Source organism: Cariama cristata, unplaced genomic scaffold (assembly GCF_000690535.1).
Source record: "Cariama cristata isolate BGI_N322 unplaced genomic scaffold, ASM69053v1 scaffold555, whole genome shotgun sequence".
NCBI classification, from domain to species: Eukaryota; Metazoa; Chordata; class Aves; order Cariamiformes; family Cariamidae; genus Cariama; species Cariama cristata.
In genome coordinates, this window is record NW_009615565.1 from 56,644 (window position 1) to 78,718 (window position 22,075).

The 22,075-nt window shown below is 39.3% G+C and overlaps 1 protein-coding gene across 1 annotated transcript in view; it reads right to left on the reverse strand.

Annotated features, from left to right (window-relative positions):
* PDSS1 (prenyl (decaprenyl) diphosphate synthase, subunit 1) overlaps window positions 1-20,390 on the reverse strand; it is a 21,667-nt gene extending 1,277 nt beyond the window's left edge. Inside the window, exons 1-9 of the mRNA XM_009699833.1 lie at window positions 20,326-20,390; window positions 19,314-19,437; window positions 18,811-18,941; window positions 11,847-11,988; window positions 10,953-11,064; window positions 10,755-10,864; window positions 3,941-4,021; window positions 3,648-3,761; window positions 33-113 (exon numbers count right to left, since the gene is read on the reverse strand). Coding sequence (XP_009698135.1) covers window positions 33-113; window positions 3,648-3,761; window positions 3,941-4,021; window positions 10,755-10,864; window positions 10,953-11,064; window positions 11,847-11,988; window positions 18,811-18,941; window positions 19,314-19,437; window positions 20,326-20,390 — 960 coding nt within the window. The remainder of the gene's footprint in view (window positions 1-32; window positions 114-3,647; window positions 3,762-3,940; window positions 4,022-10,754; window positions 10,865-10,952; window positions 11,065-11,846; window positions 11,989-18,810; window positions 18,942-19,313; window positions 19,438-20,325) is intronic.
* Between the last annotated feature and the right edge of the window lie 1,685 nt (window positions 20,391-22,075).

The window sequence follows — 22,075 nt, forward strand, 5'->3', positions numbered from 1 at the left end:
TTCAGGAACAAAATATTTGGTATCAGTCCTACCTGTAACACATATTTTCGAGCACGTTCAACGTCTCCTGGCTTACTGAATCGTCTCATTATCATAGCATTCATTTCTGGAAACTAAGCACAAAGGGAGAAGGTTTTATACTGCTTACGAGTTGTCTTGTGTAGCTGCCTGCCATGCTAAGCTCAAAAAGAAACCAAAGTATAGACCTCTTCCCCTGCCACTGTTGTTACTACAGGTATAGCTATAGGTTAATACCTATAGCAGTCTGCATAGGACTATAGTATAGCAAACCCCAAGCATTTAAAACTTAAACTGGCTGGCTCCGTTGGCTGTAGCCAGTTGGCAGTGAAAGTTAGCACTGGCATTTCATCATGTGGAGCAGATGATCCAGTGTGGCAATTTCTGAGGTGGCTACTTCCAGGTGTATAATCTGGTCGAGGTATTCTGATCACAAATAGTGGTTGGTGTTGGCACACCTAGAACAAGCACCTGTTCTCCCACATGTACAACAGAGAACCCAGGAGGTTTGTTGTATCTATATTGAACAGTTCAACTTGTAAAACTCTTTGTGATACCTTTGACTGGTACACCCACTTATGCTTTCCATTACACAGGCTCTGTCTCTGGAAAGCTCTAGACAGATTTATTTTTTTTTTAAGAGAAAAATGACAACTATAATGTATTTTGTGTTCAGTCAGTAGAATTTGTAGTTAGTACTGCACACTCAATTCCCTACAAATCAGGTAGATTAGTTACTGAAGGCAGTTGTCTGAGAAAGTCACTGCGTGACTCTAAACATGCAGGCACTTTCTTCAAACAGTCCAGAAACAGAAAAACCTGGTGCTTAACAAACAAAGGCCTCAACTCAAGGCAGCTACTCTGCAGAAGAATTATTTTTGAAGAGGTGTTTGTTCATCCTGCCTGAAAGGGCTATAGTCAAACAAAGATTATTTTATTGTCGTACATTTGTAAACAACGATCTACTTTCCTTGCACACCTTTGGTCCTGAAACTGTAGATCTACAAACTTGTTAGGGAACAAACACGTAACCTCCCTCATTGTTGTGACATTTCTGTGTTACTCATAGGTAGTCTTCTTGGAAGATATATTTAGAAGTTTATTGGCAACTCGTACTTGGCTTTCTTTACTTCCTACCTTTCTTCCCATGTAATGACAATTTAATTGCAACGTTCATGTAATCCATTTTCATAGTATTCATATTTACAGTTATACAGGATGCATATGCTTTCACTTTTTATCTTTAAGCACTAAAGGATATAAAAATTCGCAAAGCTGTTCTGCAGATTTAACGGGCAGTATATAAGCATTTGACAGGAATGCTTAGAATAAAAATAAACCCTCATACCTCAGCTGTACAAGTTTAAGAGTGGCTTTAGACTTAGCGTATACTAGTGTATTTCCTTCATTTTTTTTTTTTTAACTGAATGAAGTAACTTTAAATACTGAATAAATAGGTCTCACATCAAGCTAAACATTTTTTGTGTAAAGGTCTCTCCTTAATATTCTAATGCACAAAGATGTATTTCAGAAGGAGAGGAGAGGACAAAAAGAAAAGGCGGCTGTCACTGAAGACCCAGAGCACGTTAAGAACTAAAGTATGTTTGTCAAGAAGACAACATGAGGATTATCAGATATATTAAAGGGTATGCAGGATAGCAGTAATACTAATTTCAAGAGAAAAGACAGCCTGTAACTAACAATTACATTTTGGACCATCTTCAAGTCCTGGCTGAGGAGTTTTTATTCTCAGATACAAACAGACGAAACATCTTTTAGTAGCAGCACAGATAAGTGTCTGTTGAAGCTCCAAATTTTTTTAGCACTTATAACTTTGTTTATGTATCACTTAAATCTGTAGTGCTGCTCTTCCAGTTTCTTGAAAACAGCAGGAAATTTTCAGCAAAGAAGCCTTCCGGTTAATGCGGAAAACTTTGCAAGATGGTCAAGTTATCATTCAGTGCAAAAAATGTACGCTTCCCATCTATCGAAGACATAAATGAGGAAAAGCGTTTAAAAGTGACCTACAAAGAATAAGTAAGACTTTAGAATAGAACTGACAGATTTTCTTTTCTTGTATTAGGAACTCATTTATCTGATAAAGCTAATTAAATGATAGATGAAGTTGAAAGTCAGACACAGCCAACCCAAACACATGAATAGAAGAATAGTTTTAATTAAAAAATTGGAATATTCAACACCTGCAAGACAATCAGTGCCACCCAGTCTCTACCAAAATCAAGAGTATTTGCAACATGTCCTTGTTTCTCTCTACAAGCAGCTTTAACACACAAACCAACCAACCGTTTCACAATTGCATCCTCTTTCTGTACCCGAGTCTGTCACTGTGCTTTAGACAACTCCAGTTGCTGATGACTAACAAGATCCTGCTGCTTATCAATCAACAAATTCTGAAATAATGATTCAAGAACAAGTTTGTGAAATCCCCAGATAAGTCTGTGGGGAGGAACTGAGAACATGGAGGAGGTTGGCCTCAGCATGCATTTGTCTGCATTCTTAAGTGGCCGCCATTCTTCAGTTGCTTGCCTGTCTTTTCTGAAATACATGTCCTTGTAAATGCCCAAAGGAGGATGAAACAAACACATGCGTATGTTCCACCTCACCCCACGCTAGGCTCTTTATGATATTTGCTTCCCTCCTCTTTCTTAAAGTTTTATTTATTTATTTATTTTAAAATTATTTAAAACTTTTCCCATGTCAAGTTCTGAGCAACTCCAATGAGAGATCACAGACTAGAGCTCTACTGGAACTAGTTATGCCAGTTTTTGTATCATGCTGTGAAGTCTGGTAGGAAGGACTGTTTTCTCAGTCCCAAATCTTCTTTCCTCAGGTGAACCAGAAGCTTGAGCAAGGTGCATTAAACAAGTTTCTTCCCCTTTTATGGATCAGCACCAATTTTAATGTTTCTTTTGGTGCTGCTGGCACTTCTGTTATCCTTGTACTCCTCCAAATAATTTTTAAGCCACTAAAAATCTTGACTAATTTTAAGCTTATTTTATTTATGATACTCCTTTTTCTCTTATCCAAACTCCTATTACATTTACGTTCAGAAGGGAGAGCTTCCCATGTTTGTAACTGGATAAGACTCAAGGACAAAGAGATGAAGAGATCAAATCCAATAAATAGAGGTGCCCACCTAAAAGCTAGGCAGAGATTTAAGTTCTTGGCCCCAGGATGGATACAAAGCCCGGAACCTGGCAAAAGCCTACATCCATAGTCCAGCCTGGGGAGACCAAGATGTCTGAGGAAAGAACAAAAGCAAGAAGCTACTTGGGAATAAGCTACAGAAAACATGCAAAAACTCTCAGAATACCTGCCCCTTTGCGAAGGTTAAGCATTTGAACTAGGGCAGCAAAAGATGAGTGCTGCTTTTGATACAAAGGCCTAATGGTAAGAGGACTTGTGTAGGAAGGTGTTTCTCAGTCTGAAGGAACATGTGTGTGCATACTAAATCCAGCTGATCCTGAACACACTGATTTTTCGCACATGCCCGTGCCATGTTCATCAGTTACACTGTAGACTTCATGTGTTTGAGCTGGACCTCTGTGTGTGCTGTGAAGAGCAGTGTATGCTTTTTGTTTTGGGGAAAGAGACTCCTGCTGACTTACCTGTCGACAAGCAAACAAGACAGGGCCTGTGGCTAAGCCAAGCTTGAGATCTGCTGCTGTTGGTTTCCCCAGATAGTCAGCACACGATGTAAAATCCAGCACATCATCTATTAGCTGGAAAAAGGTAAACATACAGATTATTTTAAAACTTTCTTTTTTAACGAGAACTAACTACAGAATAATCCTTGTTAAGAGACAATTTATAGAAAGGACTAAGACAGCCCACTTTGATTTCTAAGGCAGTTTGGAAGTGTTTGGATTTTAGATTCCTTTTAGTACAACAAAAGCACTACCTGAAAAGCTATGCCAACATTTTTTCCATACTGGTATGCAATCTCATGAACTTTGGGATCAGGGCAGCCTAGAATCGAAACCTGAAAAGATAAAAACCCCAAGTAAATAAAAAGCTTTAGTTAGCATCCACTTTTAGTCCCTGACCATAGGTGTGATATGGCAAGCACAGACAGTAGGGATCCAGGAAAGGGAAAAAAGCTGACCCAGTAGCACATTCTTGCTTCTCTCTGCTCATGGATTAACACAAATAGCCAAGCTTATTAGAAAACAAGGCTGAACAGCAGTGCAGCATTAAAAATATATTCGAGTTTGGAAGGAGATTAGCTTTATTAAGTATTTATCAGACCTAAAAATTATAATGCAAGGATGAAGAGAGAAGAAATGTGGATGCACTGCACATGCAGGCTAGTACTCATATACAGTCCAGTGACAGGGGAATTAAATTCATTACGTATATAAATCAGCCAGGGGATAACTGGAGTTCAGACAACAGATAAATGGACATTACATGCCTCATAAAAGATCCACAAAACTGGATGTGTTGCACCCAGTATAGGAGGGACGGTTGAGATAAGATTATTTTTCAGGGGGATGTTAACTATAACTGAATTGCTGAGGAAGATGAGCTGATTAGCTTGCAAAGGTATCAAGGCATAATTAGTGGTAAAGAAAAGACAGTGAATGAAGAAGTACACCAAGCTACACAAAAGCATCACTAAACTGAGATAAAGACATTAAACATTTTAATTGAGTACCGATAAAGGAACAGACTACTTGCAAGACAGAAGTCTTGCTGAATAAACCCCACAAAGCTAAAATACAGGACACAAAGTAGGATTTGAGAATTAATATCTTGCCTCAAAGTAAGGGCACTTAGGCTTTTGCATTTCTGTATTGATTATACACTTTGCAGTATGAGCTTGGTTATATTTAAATACTTAGATTTATTTCAGCCTTCAATAAAGCAATTAGGAACAGGAGGCAAAAATTCATCCTGGTTTACTGCAGACATTCCAAATCTGCTGTGACTAACGGAAGGAGTGAAGATACATTTTACTTAATGTAAGACTAAAAATACATGCTAGGAACACCACATGACATAAAAATATGTATGTGTATGTATATCTATATATAAAAATTCCTCTTTAAGACTATGGAAGGTAGGCTCATAAAAAAACCAAACAAACAAAAAAAACCCCACAAACCCCAACCCCAAACTAAAAGCGAGTCCAGCAGTAGCTCTGAAGGTGAACATGAACATGGAAATAAGAAACAGCATTATATCTTAACAAATGCGATGCAACTCACACAAGATTAGAGACTATTTCGTGCATCAGTGCATTTCATAACTGAGTATCAGAACACTTCCCAGTCATAACCTGCATCTGTGGATAATAGTTAAAACCCAAAGGAATCTGGATGCCCAAGTCATTAACAGCATCTCACATTTCCCAATTTTATTTTAAAGAGGAGGATAGTATAGCAGAAAAATAATGCTACTTATGTCTAATCATACAAAATCCTGAAGGCTGTTAAAACAGAGTGAACTGCAAATATGAGATATTTAAATAGGCGTTGCTAGGGGCTATCAAACTAGAACATTTTGCCCTTTTCTCCTCCTTTTGATGCCTGTCTCTTAAATAGCAGTATCTGCCCAAAGAGCTAACACCTACTGCAGTACCAGGCCTAGCAACTTTTGGTTGCTTCTGTAATATAAATCAAATAATATCAGCAAGGCAGGAGGACTGCATTTACCCTGTTTCAATGGAATCTTTACCTACCACCACATTTCATGTGAAGAATGAAAACACAGAAATCAGTAGAACAGTGACAAAATCCTGGTTAATGGCAAAGGGTCAGAGTGGGCACAAGTTGGTAGATGGGGAGAGGAAGTGCCACGTAAAGAGAAGAGCTTTCTCATTTAATCTGAGAGGTCAGAGCAGAGTTATTCCTGTAGGTGGACAGTTTTCTGGGGACACAGACTTTACATAAAGAATCACAGCAGTATACATACATTTAAGAAACAGAAGCCTGAGTTACAGAATGTAACAAACACAAGTGAAATTCATCAATGCAAAAGTAATTCTTCCATCTTTGTGAGAGAAGACCATCATAGCTCCTATTCAGGTTATGAACATTTCTGAAGACAAAAAAAATTAAAAATCCAGGTGCTTGATGCCTATTACACCTCAAGTGAGCAACTCTCTGACCATGACCACATCATAAACCTGCAACATGACTGGGTCTTCTCTGCCAGGGAGTTCCTTCAGGAGCCAATTTCTGAAGTTGCTCTTGCAGATTATTGACCCCATCTGGACACCTGCTGGATGCAGGCAGGCAGCTTGTCCCAGTCAGCCCGTCACTCAAAGTGATGAAGTTTAACTGAGGCCATACTGGGATAATAGCATGCGTTTACAAATACAAATCAAGGTAACAGTGTCAACATCGTGATATACGTTTAAATGATAAAGTTCACCCCTTGAAAACATCCTATAGCTCCTCTGATATGACTGGTTGATTACAAATTTAATCTTGCAAGAATTCAGACTTGTCCTCCACTAAGTCCCGATGAAAAATCCTTCCTAATACCAAGTGGAACAAATTCTTTAGAAAGGTTCTTTGAATTCAGTAAAGCATTATTTCTAACAAACTTTTTAAAATAAAAAATTGTTTCTATTATTTTATGTTACATGAGAGAATATAAACCAATCTTGCCTCTTTACTGAATTTCACATCCATAAAATATTCTATCATCAGATCGGGGTAAATACATCCTGCTCTGTTATTTATCATGTCAGAATATGGCAGCTAGAGTTGAAAGCACTTGCACATCTATACCAGTGCCCTGCAGGTGAGAGAGGAAAACCTGCTGCTGGGCAGGGATATGCTTGTATAAACAGTACAAGAGATGTTTGCTCTCACATGCCTAGATTTGTGGACACTATGGAAACGAAAAGGCTCTAAAATCTTCCCTTTTTCCAGCCTTTCTCCTCTATGCCCATCTCCTGAAGCAGTCAGGATCCTGCCTTCTCATTTGTGGCTCATCCACTGCTGTTTTTCCACACAGGACCACTGTTCCTCTTTCCAGTGGAATCATAGAATAGTTTAGGTTGGAAGGGAACTCTGAAAGTTACTTGGTCCAGTCATCTGCTCAAAGCAGAGCTGACTTCACAGTTAGATCAGGTTACTCAGGGCTGTGTCCAGTTGAGTTCTGAGCATCTCCATGGATGAAGAACCCACACCCTGTCTGGGCAACCTGTTCCAGCATTTGACCAACGTCACGGAGAAAATTTTCCTAATAGCTAATTGAATTTTTCCATGGTACAGCTTGTCCTTTCACTGTGCATCTCTCCATCCTCTCTGTTTCCTCCCATCACAGACCTGGAGACAGCAAGAGGATTCCCCCTTAGCCTTCTCTACCCCAGACTCAAACCGGCTCTTGGCATATCGTTTGCTCCAGCCCCCAGCCATCATGGCGGCCCTTCACTGAACTCACTCTACAATGTGAATGTCTGCCTTGTACGAGGGAGCCCAACCTCTAGGTCTCACGTGTGCTGAATAGAAGAGAACAGTCATTTCCCTTGATGTGCTGGCTACGCTGGTAGCGGTGCAGCCCAGTATGTGCTTATCCTTCACTGCTGCAGGGCACGCCGCTGACTTTTCCTCCAGGCTCTTCAAATCCTTTTCGGTAACTACTCTTGGGAAGGGGGTTAGGAAGGCCTATCTGGGAGAGGAAGATGTCTACCCAGCAGAAGCGCCCCCGCCCTGCGCCCCACTCAGCAGAAAACTATCTTCTCCCGAGTCTGCATTTCATGCATTCGACACTTTCTCAAGTAATTAATATTTTAACATGTTAACCAAGTACTTGTTTATGAAGAATTCTACTTTTACAGAAGTTAACATTATCTGCCTGAATATCTGTGATATATTTATGCTGATCTTTTTCACAGCAAACATTACGAAGAAGGAATACCCCCAAAGGAGTCACTGTATTTTAAATAATAAAAAAGGAAATTTACTGGCTGACCATAATATCTGATCCTACTGATGCTATTACCCTACATATGCCATTGGACTGTGTTGTAGTCTGCACGCCTAGTTGGGCTGGGGGGATCAATTTTGCTGGTGGGGGTCAGAGGTCTTATTTTCCTAGACACCAGTTCCACACTCTGGTAGGTTTTTCTGATGGAGCCCTGTGCACACACCAAACTATAAACCAGTTAAAGCAGGAGCTCACAGGTATATTCAGAGCTGCAGACAATTCCTTTCCTTCAGTCTCTACGGCAGACCTTCCATACACTGCCTTGCCTTACACGAGGAGGCTGCATGCTTTCTCTAACAGAGAAATCAAGAATCTCTAGTGCAACTTTACACTTATCTCAAAACAAGCATGATTTAATTCCTCTTCTGAAAGTATGCTGTGCAAACTATAAACAGCTTTATGAGGGTTAGGAATTCACATTGCAGCAGGATTAAAAAAAAAAAAAAAGACAGAAAGAGAACCTGCTTAGCTTATTTTGCCATCTCCAGCTTGCCTGATGACTAATAGAAATTCCACTTCAGCTTTATTGTTTCTGAATTCCTGAACGAAAGTCACCTCTCATGTTTCTCTGAAAAATGCCTTTCAGTAACTAAGGCTTCAGTGACCCTCTGGGCCATCTGCCACCATTTTCTTTTGCAATGTATTGCTTTGACTGCAACTCTGGTAGCATTCCCCCATGCAGAACTATTACAGAAATAAACTGGAGACTCGGATGACTCTAACACCTTGAACAGACTATTCTGTCCATAAAAAAATATTTTGCTAACTTAAAGGACTTTTAATTTAAATGCAGTAATGCTTTGGTGATGCAGAAGGTATCTAGTACAGTGACTAGACCAGTGTTGACAGACTATCTATTATCTTGTTTAGAAATTTTTCCAGGAATACTCTACTCTTCCATCTCTAAGGCATGACACTGTACAACTCCAAGATGGCACCTGAACTTGTCTGACATCTTCTTTCCAGTTAATACTTTTATCTTATTTATGCACAGAAACAAATCACTGTTTTTTCCTATCATTAATAGGAACTGAACTGCTAATGACACACACTACCCTGGTTGTAACTGATGTTCTGAAAACGAATTCTCTCTCTTCTTAGCTTTGTCCCTGAAAACAAGATGTGAATACTCTTGATTCCTCAAGTAAATTTCCTTTCAAGCTAGAACTGATGATTGCATTTATCCTTTTTGCTACAGAAAACTGAACTCCCTTCTGATTCCATCCTTTTCCTTAGTAGCCAAAACCATAGAAACAAAAAAAATCCCAACACCCACCCCCCCCGCCCCCCAAAAAACCCAAATCCCAAACAAAAAAAAATCAATCCCTTTTTCACTACTATCAGTAGAGTTCTCCTAATCCATGCAGAAAGAAACTGAGGGAGACATTTACATACAAGTCATTGCTACTGTGTACAGTAAGTATGGGTTTGCCATAAAGACAGACCTCTCTCTCATTTTTCCTTTGTAACACAAATTCTACTACATATAAAATTCCAGCAACTCAGCAATGGAACAACTCAGAACAATCACTAGATGAAAAGCACACAAACACTCCCTTCACCAGCATCACAGCCACAATCTGGAGGCAAGTGCTTAAATCCTTAACTCTTGCAAGTTATGAAAGGAAAAAACTCAAAATAACACATTTGTAAGGAGAATCCATGCAGTGAGAAGGTGGTTTCTTCTATCGTGAAGGCTCTTTTAGGAAGACTGTCAAAGTGAATATAAAAACTTGTATGTTTTTACTGGGTAGCAGAATAACGTGATGCTCTTTACTAGTCCAAATGCCCACTAATATTAATGAAGACTTGCAAAGGGAAATTCTTGCCAGGGTCATATTGCCATTAACATGAGCAATCCAGAGGACTTAATTTCTTTCCTCCAAGTAGAATGAAAGATATTTTCACTCCCCACAAAATCTGTGTCTCTCATTCTATACGATCCTTTTGATTTAACTAATTTTCAACTGCTGTCTCTTGCACAAATGTACCAGTTCTCTGAGAACAAAGGAGGATGACTAACACTCGCAGAGATTTTTAGTCTAATTCTCTTAGAAATCCCTCTTGCTATAGCATAGACCAGCTATACTGCTTTTAATTTAAAATAAAAAAATTAACTCTCTTTTTGGGGCGAGATTATTGCCCACCTCCTCCATTTTCTGCACTAAAACTAAACATGTTTTTTGAATAAGAACATCATCTTGAATCAGATCTTTTTGTAACAAAGTAACAGAACTGAGTGACAGATAGGGTTGGATATAGCAATTGATAATTAAAAACCCCAGACAAATCAAGAAGTACATGCTTCTGTTCTTTTACAATGTAATGTAGAGTATACACAATTAGCTGTTTCCTCCCACTGTTATCATATAAGGTCCCACTTGGCACCAATGAGTGGGACCAGATGTCAAAGATGACTTAAAATCAAATTATAGGTTTAAGAATTATCAACTGAAATTAAAAACAGTCTCAAAGTTACAGAATTTCATAAATTAAAGGCTGCCACTGTGAACCTTATTTTGATTCAAGTGACGACAACAATAAATCTGTGTATGTATACCAAACAAAACAAAAAGAGAAAACCAATATTGGCAAGGCCACACAGCTGAACTGCGATAAAATGCACAATCTCAAACCTGTTCACCTTGTGGCAGAATATCATTTAAAGGGTTTGCTTTGGAGGATCTCCACAGAAAACAGCAATACCTAGGAGTTTAGCTGTGAAGCTTACAGTATGGTATGTTAACTTTAGAAGAGACAGACGTACATACTGCTTTACAACTGTTTGCTATAAGACTCGCAGTCTTCTTAAAAGTCTTCTCGAGGTAGTGAGCAAATCTCTCATTCTCATTTTCCTTGGAACCCAACTGGAGGAATTCACCTAAAAAGTTGCACAGATGGGAGTTTTTATTTGTGGGTTTACTGCTTAGGCAAGCAAATCTGAAGACAAAAATAGAAAAAGACCTTACCACGCACCAGATCTTCAATCACCTGAGTTAGAACAGAAATGATAGTAGTGTTTCCAATTCGTGCTAAAGCTACGGAAGCAGCTGAAAGGATGAAGTCACCAGCTAGAACAGCCTAAGAATAAAAAAAAATAAAAATTGATCTTTTAAGATTTTCCTGTAAGTGTTATTACAGACAATACAACTTCCTTTATTTGGCAGGTCTACTCATATCACATCATTTTCCTATATAAAGCACACGTATTTCATTTTAACAGACAGAAAATAGAAGATGACCAAATACCAAAATTTGAATCATTTTTTAATCCCTATCTTATAGCTCTGTTTATATTTTTCTATATAAGCACTGCCCTCCCTGTATGCAGTATCTGAATATGTTTGCCTGTGAAGTTTTTTTCAACATTACTTCTCTATTTGACCATTCTGTTGTGACTGTGACAAATTGCCACAATAAGTTCTGATGTGTCAGCAGTGTACTTCTCTCCTTGCATTTTCTGATTAAGGACTTCCTTTTAATGATCTCTGAAGAAATGCCTCTCTGAAAAAATAAAAAAAACCCTTTAATCCTTACTGAAAACCTTTTTGCATTCACTACTGAATCAGAGTAACATATAGTGTTCCGAATAAGGTACAAGTTCAGAGTATTCCAACAGCACTGCAGAGAATGGCATAAGGAATGTAAAATCAGTAATAATCACACTACAATTGTACATTATCTAATGCTTCCAACAGTTCAGAAAAGGAACACACCTTTGTCTTACAATCTGTACATACCTCTTCATACTTTTTCTGGCATATCCCAAGATTGTGCCTAGCAATAGTAATGTGACAAAAGCCCTAGGTATTTGTGCTCTTCTGAAACTCAAAGGCATGTCTTGCACACAATAGCAAACTCACCTTCCTCTCTCCCCAGATTTGATTGACTGTCATTTTTCCTCTGCGAGAATTTGCATCATCAATAACATCATCATGAACTAGGCTAGCTGTGTGGATCATCTCAGCAATTATGGCCACAGAGCGCTGGCTTGCTTGCACCTCCCTAAAATAAAAACCAGGAACTGTCAAGTAATTAAATCAATTATATGAGCTGCAATACACTAAAATCTCTACTAAAACCAAACAAAAAATGTTTCTCTGAAAACAGCTGTTGCAGCTTTTCCATGGTCTGAACCTCATCTTTCAAACCTGGAATTAGGAAGACAAGAGAAAGTAAGATCATGTTAGTATAGTAAGTGCCATAGGACCTTTCCACCCTTATTAGACCCGTTTCTGCCTTGCTGCATTAACAGTACTGCAAAACTCCTGAGCTATTGACTCTAATCCCTCTAAATCCAGACTGCAGTAAATAGCACAGCATCGAGGATATTTGGTTCCAAGGAGATGGAAATCTGGAAAACGAAAGAGAAAAGAATGCCAGGTAGTTTTGTAGATGAGTTTTAAGTTTTCCTTATCTCTGTGTTGCTCTACCTATAAGACGCAACATCATAACCTCCAAAGCTGGCTAACTCTACTAACCAGCAAGCTGGAGAGATCAGCAGGCATCGAAACCTGTATTCTACATTTGAAAGACATAACTCGTGGATCTTATCCTTTAGGTTATCTGATTACTTTAAGTACAGAGAGTTCTTCAAAAGCCTGAGGAATTAACTGGAATTATACTGCAATCACTTTAGGACTGTAAACACTAACTACCTAACACCTGCTGAAATTCAGCCTTTGGGAAGATCTAACACTGATGATTCAACTCTCAGTAGTTCACACTTACTTTATTTTTTAAATTAGGTGAAAGGAAGAATATAGAAGCAATTACCTAGCAAACAAGGTTGGCAAAATGAACATAAAAGAGCCAACCTAGCTCACACAAAGGACCATCTACCCTAGTATGCAACTGTCAGTGCCTTGTTCTACTATCTTTTTCCACCTGTTTTCATCATGGGTTGCACACAGGATCCCAGAAACGGCTATCCCAGTCAGCCTTGCCTTATAACTGTAAAAAGCCCACATGGACGTTAAAAAAACCCCACAAACCCAACAAAAGAAAAAAACCCAAACCAATAACCAAAAAAACCCAACAAAAGAAAAACTTGCTTCTGATATATAGATACCTTACTTCTGGTATACAGATAACAGAGCAAATCACACTATTTTCCAGCAGAACAGAAAAAGAACTGAGAGAAACAGAAGATAATAACTTCAGCTCAGCTGAAGGGAATTTAAAATCTTCTTTCGTTGCCTATGTCTATTAAAATCTAGTGATTAATCACAAAATGAAAGAACATCTTGCAGTCTGCTGACATAACATTGCGTTCTGACACCTAGCTCTATGCAGAACTCTGCATTGCTGTCAGTGGGAGTTCTACATCCTGAACAATAGCAGGATGCGTGGCTCATATGCTGTGAAAATGTGAGTTTTACACAACAGAAAATAAGAGCTGGAAACCTTCACAGTTGTCTGAAGGTAAGTTTTACTGTGGACTAGTAATTTAGTCAAATGCTAGTTCAGTGTAAGTAGTTTTCCAAAAGAAACTATTGTTACTAAGTAGGAGAACTTACCTTCAAAAAACGGTAAAGGTCTCCAGCCTCTTTCATGCACTGGTCTCCTTTTGGGGACTCCCTTTTTCATTAATTATGTCAGCAGACTGGACTTCCTGCTGGGAAGTAGCAGTAAATGGCAACACTCACCGACACACAAAAATTTTTCAGTAGTATGAAGACAGCACAACAACAGACATTTCAAAAGCAGGTTTTGAAAAGTTCTGCATTATAGTGCATTTCACCTCTGACAATGATTAAAAATGGCATAGGAATGCTCATGGTTCACGTGTCTGGTTCCCACAATGTTATATCAAATGTGATAATTTAACCTGAAGGTTTTTTTTTTTAAACTACTATTTCTGCAAGGTCTCACGCAAAGTTCTTCCTATTGCTGGCAAAAAATTTTGCAACAGTTTCCTACAAACATCTTGTGAGAGTAATTCTGAATCAGAGCATGCCTATTTTAGGGAAAACACACAAGAAACAGGATCCTTCTCATTCCCTGCCATTTTTTATTCTGCTTCACCTGCAAAATAAAAGCAAAATGTAGCAGTAACTCAAGTCAATAGATAACTGGGTCCCCACAAGTCCAGTAAGTGGAAAGGTGCCATTTTTAGATCATTCTCAAAGTAAAGGTACCCCAAGATGATATATATTTACACAATATTTTTATACAACTGTAAGTTTATTTTTTTAAAAATTAATATAAAGGATGTGTAAGTCCTTGATCATGTTCCGTTTTTCAGTAGGACCCCCTGCCTGATTCTGTGACAAGCTTTTATAGACCTACAGTACCCTGAGGTCTTTTTCATTACAGAACTAGTTTCATGTACACTGAACAAGACCAAGGCTGATCTTACAGGTTAAAAAAACAAAACAAAACAAAAACTCACAACAAAATACCTCTCCTTCCAAATATCCCTCTTCCAAAAAAAAAAAAAAAAAAAAAAGTGTGTGGGGAGGAACTCAAAACAACACAAAACAGTATTCACACTTTGCAACAAAGAGCTTTGCAATGTGTTTGCCAGTAAGTAAATATTGCCAGTTTAAAGACAAGAAACGTGCAAAACAACTTGGAAAATTTCTGCATTATGACCACACTCCTCAAAGTATGTTTTTGCTGTTAAGTCCTTGTGGCTGTAAGAAATGAACATTTCAGAAACACAGTCTGTGACAATGAAGGGCCCCGTAAACTAGGAGAAGCATAGAGAATGGATGTGTTAACATGTAAGCAATTTCAGAACAGCTGAGAACCAGTATACAGTACAAGCAACTGATAACCATGGTTTGGAGGAGTTAAAGAAAAGAGGACTAAGGTTGATGAGGTCCTCATACCTTTAGGAAATATTTTTCTATCGAGTTTAGCCAGGTCATTATATTTAAGTATTTCTTGCACTATTCTGATGGATTTATTTCCCTTTTCCCCTCTAAATCTTTTGTGCTCACTATTTTCTCTACTGAGATGTCTCTGTACTTCTTTGGCCTTCTCTTATTTGTTTACAGAAATAGAAATAAAAACTCCTATTTCCAAACACCTCTGGAGGATACACCCTAAACAGAAACATTACGTCCAGTCAGGCTAAGTGATAATTCTGTGAAATTCTGCACACAGGTATGTGAAGAAATGCCAGAGGATGTGTGAAATTGATGGTTTGCATGACCTCAGCTTAAACTCTTTACAACAAATCTCACTCTTGCACAAAGCTAAATTGTCATTATTAAGCAAAAAGCCATTGCCCAAGCAACCTAAACACTCAGGGTTGGACTTCTGACACTTGGATCTTCAAGGGAAAAAAAACAACATATCAGCACAGAACAATCTGAATGCTTCAGACAATTATCTTATACAACTGTCATTCTCCTTATTGCGACTACAATAAAGTGACCTCACTCTAGAAAGACAGTTAACCGCTGAGGGCATTCTAAATATCTAGCCTTCCTCAAATCTAAACATAAACGATCATGTCACCTAACCTGTAAGCAGAGCTACCTGGGTGTTCCCATCCATTCACCTGAGAAGTCTCAGCTATTCTTGTGGGGCTCTCTGAAGACAAAGAGGTCTCTGTGGACTGCCTCGTAAGATCAGGACCTATAACCTTACAAAGTTGTGTCCTGTTATTCCAAACAAGAAAGAGTATTAATCTTTTCCACTAGTATTGCACAAAAGGAAAAAAAAAAAAAAAACCAAACAAAACAAAACAAATGAAAGAACAGGCAAAAGCATGCTGGGTCCAGCACATTATATGAGTTAAGAATGGCAGCAAGATGAAGCAGAAAATCAACATCAGTAACACAAACCCCAGAGGCAGATTAAAAAAAATGCTAGGGATGAACGGCACAGGATATTGGCTCACCCCGCAAGTCTACAGATGTTGTGCCCAGTATCTTTGATTACATGTGTGGGAACCAAAGCTTCAACAAAGAAAAACAAGTCTGGGAGAAGAATCAATGTTAACTGAGGAAAAGAATGATAAAATGCTTTAAGGGAAATGACAAGTTGAAAGAGGAAAAACATCTTTTAAAAAATGTCATGAGAAGGAGAATGGAAAGCAAGTATTTTTTTCCCCTCAGGCAGATCAGAGTTACAAATATGCAGTGTTTACATATACAATTTTCCTCACAAACAGTAAAAAGCTGGAAGAATAATTTGTCACCTGGAAGCAATGCTGCTTTAAGAAGCAACAATAATGAAACCAGTATCAGCATGAACTGGAAGTATATGTATATGCAAAACAGGTGCAACACAGCCTGCTTCAAGAAGCTTAAAAGCAAAAGAGAAGAAAATGCCCATAAAACTTCATCAACTCACAGGAAGTGGGTATCCACAATATGAAAGTATATTCTTTGGGCATGGCCTACCCAACCCTCAAAAAGCATTGGTCATTACGCACGAACCACAAAACAGTACACTGACGACTTGTATCACCATATGTGAATTTTAATTACAACCATAGGCTTAGAGAGAAGTGGCATGAGGCAAAGAAGAGGACAGTAAATACCCTGGGATTTCATTCTCTTCCTTTGCTGACACATTTCTGTTCTCTCTACTCAGAATTTCATTCTAAAAACAAGACAGAGATAGTGACTTAGTTTGTCCTTACACAAGGAACATTCAGATTAATGAGGAGGCTTTTAAACATCAAACATACTTTGGAGGTGCTGACAAAAATTGCAACAGATGTACAAAAGCCGCCAAATGAAACGGGCATCTATAAATCAGAGCGCTTATGCTGAGTGTTGGCTACTGCGAAGCAAACACTTGCCTCAGGCATATGCGGCACTTGAACTCTGAGATCACACTTTCTCACAGGCATAGGGCAGGTCTCAAAATTGGTCCTGATGGTTTCAAGACAGCACAACACATGAACAAGAATATGTCCATGAGCATATACATGTCAAAAGACAGCAAATATGCTTTGAGCATATAAAGGCAAATTCAGTTCTTTCTACAGCTACTTCTTGTCTTTGATTCACTGCTCACTTTCTACGCTATACGACATCAACTCCAGCCTTCTCGGTATTACATGTACACTACATAATTTTGTTCATAAGCTTCTCATGCTACACACTAGAATGAGATAAAACTATTTTCCCCATTATTCTGACTAGAAGGATGTTTCAAAAACTCACTGCCCCAGTTGTTGAAAGTCTCCTCCTAAGTTTCCACCCTCTTAGCAGCATCGTCCTGTCTTAAATAGCAATTTCACCCCTGATCCTGATAAATCTGTAGACCACAAGCCCTTCATTCTCTCCGATTATCTTTGCAGTCCATTCCTGCAAGGTATATACAAGGTTATCAGCACTCCCATAGCTGAACTGGACATACTACGGTTGATGCACACAAGGACTACTTTAAGGTTTTTCCTAGAGAAGGTGGCTGCAAATCACACTGGGGTTACGCCCTAATGGGACACATTAGCCTCCAAGCTCAAGCAGAAATTTTTGTTTTATTATGCGTCCTTTCATTCCACCATGGATGGCCAGTCATCAAGAATGATTTTTTCATCAAAAAGTACCATCATCATGTTCCTGTTTTTCATGTCAAGATGACTCATGAAAATATTAAGCCAATCAAGTGCTGTGACAAAGGATATCCTTAAGGCGTTTCACAACCAATATTGTTCCTTTTGCTACCTTTAAGACAATGACAAGGAGTAGTACTTGGAGTGGAGAACAGAATCAGGCTGCAGTGAAGTTCGTTAATTCTGGACAATGTTTTCCTAAAACAAGAGGAACTAGCCCACACACGATAGGACGCTGCCAACTAGGTTCTGCTTTCTCCTTCAAAATTATATTCACATAGGAGGGGGCACACCAGGAGAGGTGCCCTATCAAGCAGCAAAATATATGCCATGCTCTGAGGTAGAAATCAAGTACAACAAGGCATTAACCTACCACTAAGGAAAAAATGATGGCAGAGCTCAGAGAAATCCCTTAAGGCTGATAAATTAGTCTAGAAATACTTCTGGCAAGGGACAAAAGACTTCATATTTGAAATTCTATATGAGGGAAGACTGGAAGCATACCTGGAAGGCAGAGAACATTCCAGCCAACATCTTTCCTCAAAATGCAAACATAACAACTGATAGGAATGTGTGGAAAGAAGCATTTGCAATTAGCCAGAGCAAGGAGTGATAGAGAGTACAGGGTGAGCATAATGTTCTGCTCAGTTAAAACTGCTTTCTAAAGACAAGTAACTTGAAGAACATGAGGATTACATCAGCTCTAAGCTTAGAATCTTACACTGAAGTGTAGAAACTTGCTCCTAGAGGAGTGGAGGGGGGGGGAAAAAAGAAAATCTGACTGTTCTGAATGTCTCATAGCTTTGAATATAATCATACCACCTGCTTAAAGGCTCTTCTGAGTGATTACAAAAAAAAAAAAAGCTATGAAAGTCTCTTCTTGCAGCAAAGTTCTTACCTGTGACAAGAGCCGAATAGCTACAGGCACAGTTACAAATAAAACAGACTTTTAATTAAGTTCATATAGTTTCAAGGAGTAATAAAGGTTCTAATAAAACATTTATGTAAGAAGCTAAAATTGACTAAAAGCCTTACAAATACCAGAATTTGGCAACGTTATTTACTCATCACCATTTACAACTGCAGCACAGTCCACAATTCTACGCGTGGAAGCATGTAATAAACCCAGTAGTTCTTTTTGCACTGCTAACTACAAAAATACATCTTCATGACGGAACTTGAATTCAGGTTTTACTGAGGAGCTTTTTATTTTCATAAAGTTACTAGACATATTTTTGGGGAACAAAAGAATGACAAATTTCAAGTACAATATATATCCATATATCTAAAAGTGACCGACTTACCTGGAATTATTATGGTGAATGTTGCAAGCCCTTGCCATTAGCACCACAATCATTGGTCGAAAGGCCTTTCCTTTCCCATCAAAGTAATAATCACACATTTCCTTAAGTTCTGCTGTAGATACAAGTAATTCCTATAAAAAGGAAAATAACATCTCAGCATAGAAGTCACAAAGCCAATCTCTTTAGTGTAAGCAAAACAGTATGCATGTATAAGGTTCTTGCCTGTATTCATTCCATGCAATGTAAGCTGAAATTGTTTTTAATATATTACGAGTAATCTGAAACATAAATGACGTATTCCAGCAACGTAAATCAAGAGGAAAAAAAAAAGCATTCTGGTTCTACAGGATATGTAGAAATGCTCTCTTTGCCTTCAGTTTAAGTTTCAGACAGCTGTTCGTAAACATAAAGAATATTCTTTCAGTAACTATCCTCCAAAGAGATGGTTGCTATTAAAATCAGAATCATCACAACATCCCAAAAGAGTCACCAAAATTCCTTACCTTTTTAATATCTTCATAGAGATTCTTCAAGTCTTTTCTACCAAGTTGAAAAGGGTCTTGGTATTTTTCATGACTAGCTGTCTTACTGCAGCTGCACAAGTGGGATGCACTTGTATGATGAAACCTGGTGACAGTGTTTTTCAAGACAGTAATGTTGTTAAAAGCAAGCTTTCCCTGATTCTCCCAAGAGAAATATTTCAAATCATTTCCTCCTCCTCCTCTCCCCTCATACAAAATTTAAGCAAATGGCTAAAATATAAGCAGAAGGCATCAAAACACACTTTTCAGCCTGATAATAAGATACAAGGACAGCGTAGCTAAGTATTGATGATTGAGGACTTGTATGAGGTGGCAAAGTGCAGCATTTGGCAAACAATACCCTGACCCCCACCCTTAACAGATTACCTAAGTCTTCTGAGACGCATAAAACTACACTGCTCTCAATGTATTCCTTTTGAATACAGTATTGATAGTACAGCACACGTTAGAGATGAAGCTTTCATCTTCTAGTAACACAATTATTGTTACTTTCTTCCCTCTCCTGTATGCTCTTGGAAAAATATTCCTGACTTGGATTTGAAAATTCTCATTTGCACACTCAGCTACACTATAAATTATAAATTAAATCAATACTTCCAGGTAGCATGATAATCTGTGAAAGTTCATCAGTAAAGGGTGAAAGCTCCACCTGGATGCATTGAGACGCATTACACTTAGGCCTGATTTTTTCTGTGTTCTCTGGAGTTGAAGTTTATGCCTCCTATTATGTTCCCTTTTTCAAAGTGAACCATATGGGTTTTCTTGGGGCATTCTTGCTTTGCCTGTTGCTCTCCAGGATGGAGGACTTAGATTCAGACTCAGCATCATAGCAGCAGTCTACACAGAATTACCCAACTATGTACTAGAGCAAATAACCTTATTTTCAAAGTTTATGGCTCACAGGTGTAACTACCCAGTTCACCCAATAACTACCTCTTTACCCATTACACAAGAATATGAATCTCCAACTTACCGCCAAAATATATTACATATTTTTAGAAATGATAAAGTTGAACTTGTTTGGGTAAAGTGACACATCTGTACAAAGAAAAATCAGTGTTAATTTAATAGAAGTTTAAGCTGACAGAAAATACTTTATTACAAAAAACAAGTGTCTGTTCATCAGCACCGCTCTATTTCTTCATTTTCACAACCCAGCAGCAAAGGGAGTCTCATAATCTCCTTCCATATCATGTGACACACAACTGCCAATAAGTACGTTCGCTTCTGACTTAAATTGACTCTTCCGCTCAGGAGTGTTGGACTTTCTCCCCCCACAGGACCAGCCCAGAAGGCATATCAGTTAACTTCCCAGAACTGCTCTAATGGAACTTTGCTCTTGCACTCGTGGAAGGTGCAGCTTTCAAACGTTCCCTGTCTTGCAGATAAATCTAGACTGCACCAGTCAAGGCATAGAGAAAAGGACAAAAGCTTGTGTAAACAGCTTCCGACAAAAGTTTTTGTAAACTACTACACTAACAGAAGAAGAACAAGTCCTTGTTTTCCCCCGAAGCCATTTTAATTCAGCTTGCTTCTTATGATAATTTACACCTGCAGATCTTCCCTGCTAGATGTCAAGAAGCCAACCTCCAAACCTAGCAATCTTCCCAATGATCTTTCCCTGCAGCCAGAGCCCAGGAGTCAGGCGGAAGGCACAGTCCCAGGTACCTGATTCCAGCAGAGTTAGGCTGAGAAAGGAAACGCACCTTTCGCTCTGCTCCTGGCAGCGCTGCCAGGAACTACCCAGTCCTGCCCTGGAGTGCAGGGTGACTCAGGGGCACAGCTGGCTGATCCAGCCTGAAATGACTGCAATCCACACGTCCACCAAACTGCCTCTCCAAAAGCCTGCACAGAAACACTCAAGGAGACCTAGAACTGAAGAAGAGTTCCCCCAACTTGCTCCTCATGCCTCACTATCTCCTTGTACACAGCTTTGAGTTTCTCTCTCCTTGGATACAAGGAGAGAAACAAGAGCACCACAACAGCTCCAGGGCACCCTTCCATCCTCCTTCTGTATAGGACGAAAAAAGGCCAGGCAAGGAGACAAGGGAAGGAGAGGAACCCTAACTTATCACAGCAACTCACTGCTGTCCAACTTCAGCGCCCAGCCTACATCCAAGACCTTCATAAGTTTTCTCTCTCATACCTCACACCATTTTCTGTTGTTAAAAAATAGCTGATCTCTTCCTAGTCTTCCTCCGCTGAGGGCACAGACTCTCTCCTTTACATTGCTGCTTAACACTGTAAGACCGGGTCATGCACGATGCTGGACACATCACAGCCAGAACACATTACTGCAGGTCTGAACAGTAGCTTGGCCTTGCAAGGAAGGTGTAAAGGAATGCAGTGAGAGAACTGCCGCCCATTACAACTCATAATGCTAACTTACGCACAAACACCTTGAAAACCTCACACTAATGAGAATCGTTTTCCCCGCTCCCACCCAGAGAAGACTCCGAGAGGTTCTTCCCTACAACAGTAACCAATCCTGCCCTGAAAACCCTTAAGCCAGTATTTAACCTTGTACAGAGAGCGCTCCTGCCCCCTGCAAGGCCCCTTCCCCGAGCACGAAACTGCCCGCCCGCCGCCGGCCCTCGCACATCGGAAGGGCCTTCGGGCTTTCGCCCTTCTCGGGCGGGAGGGAAAACCTGAGCTGAGAGAGGCCGAAGGTGCAGCGGCCCCGACGCGGGGCAGCTGTGACCGCCCGACCCTACGCCCCGCTC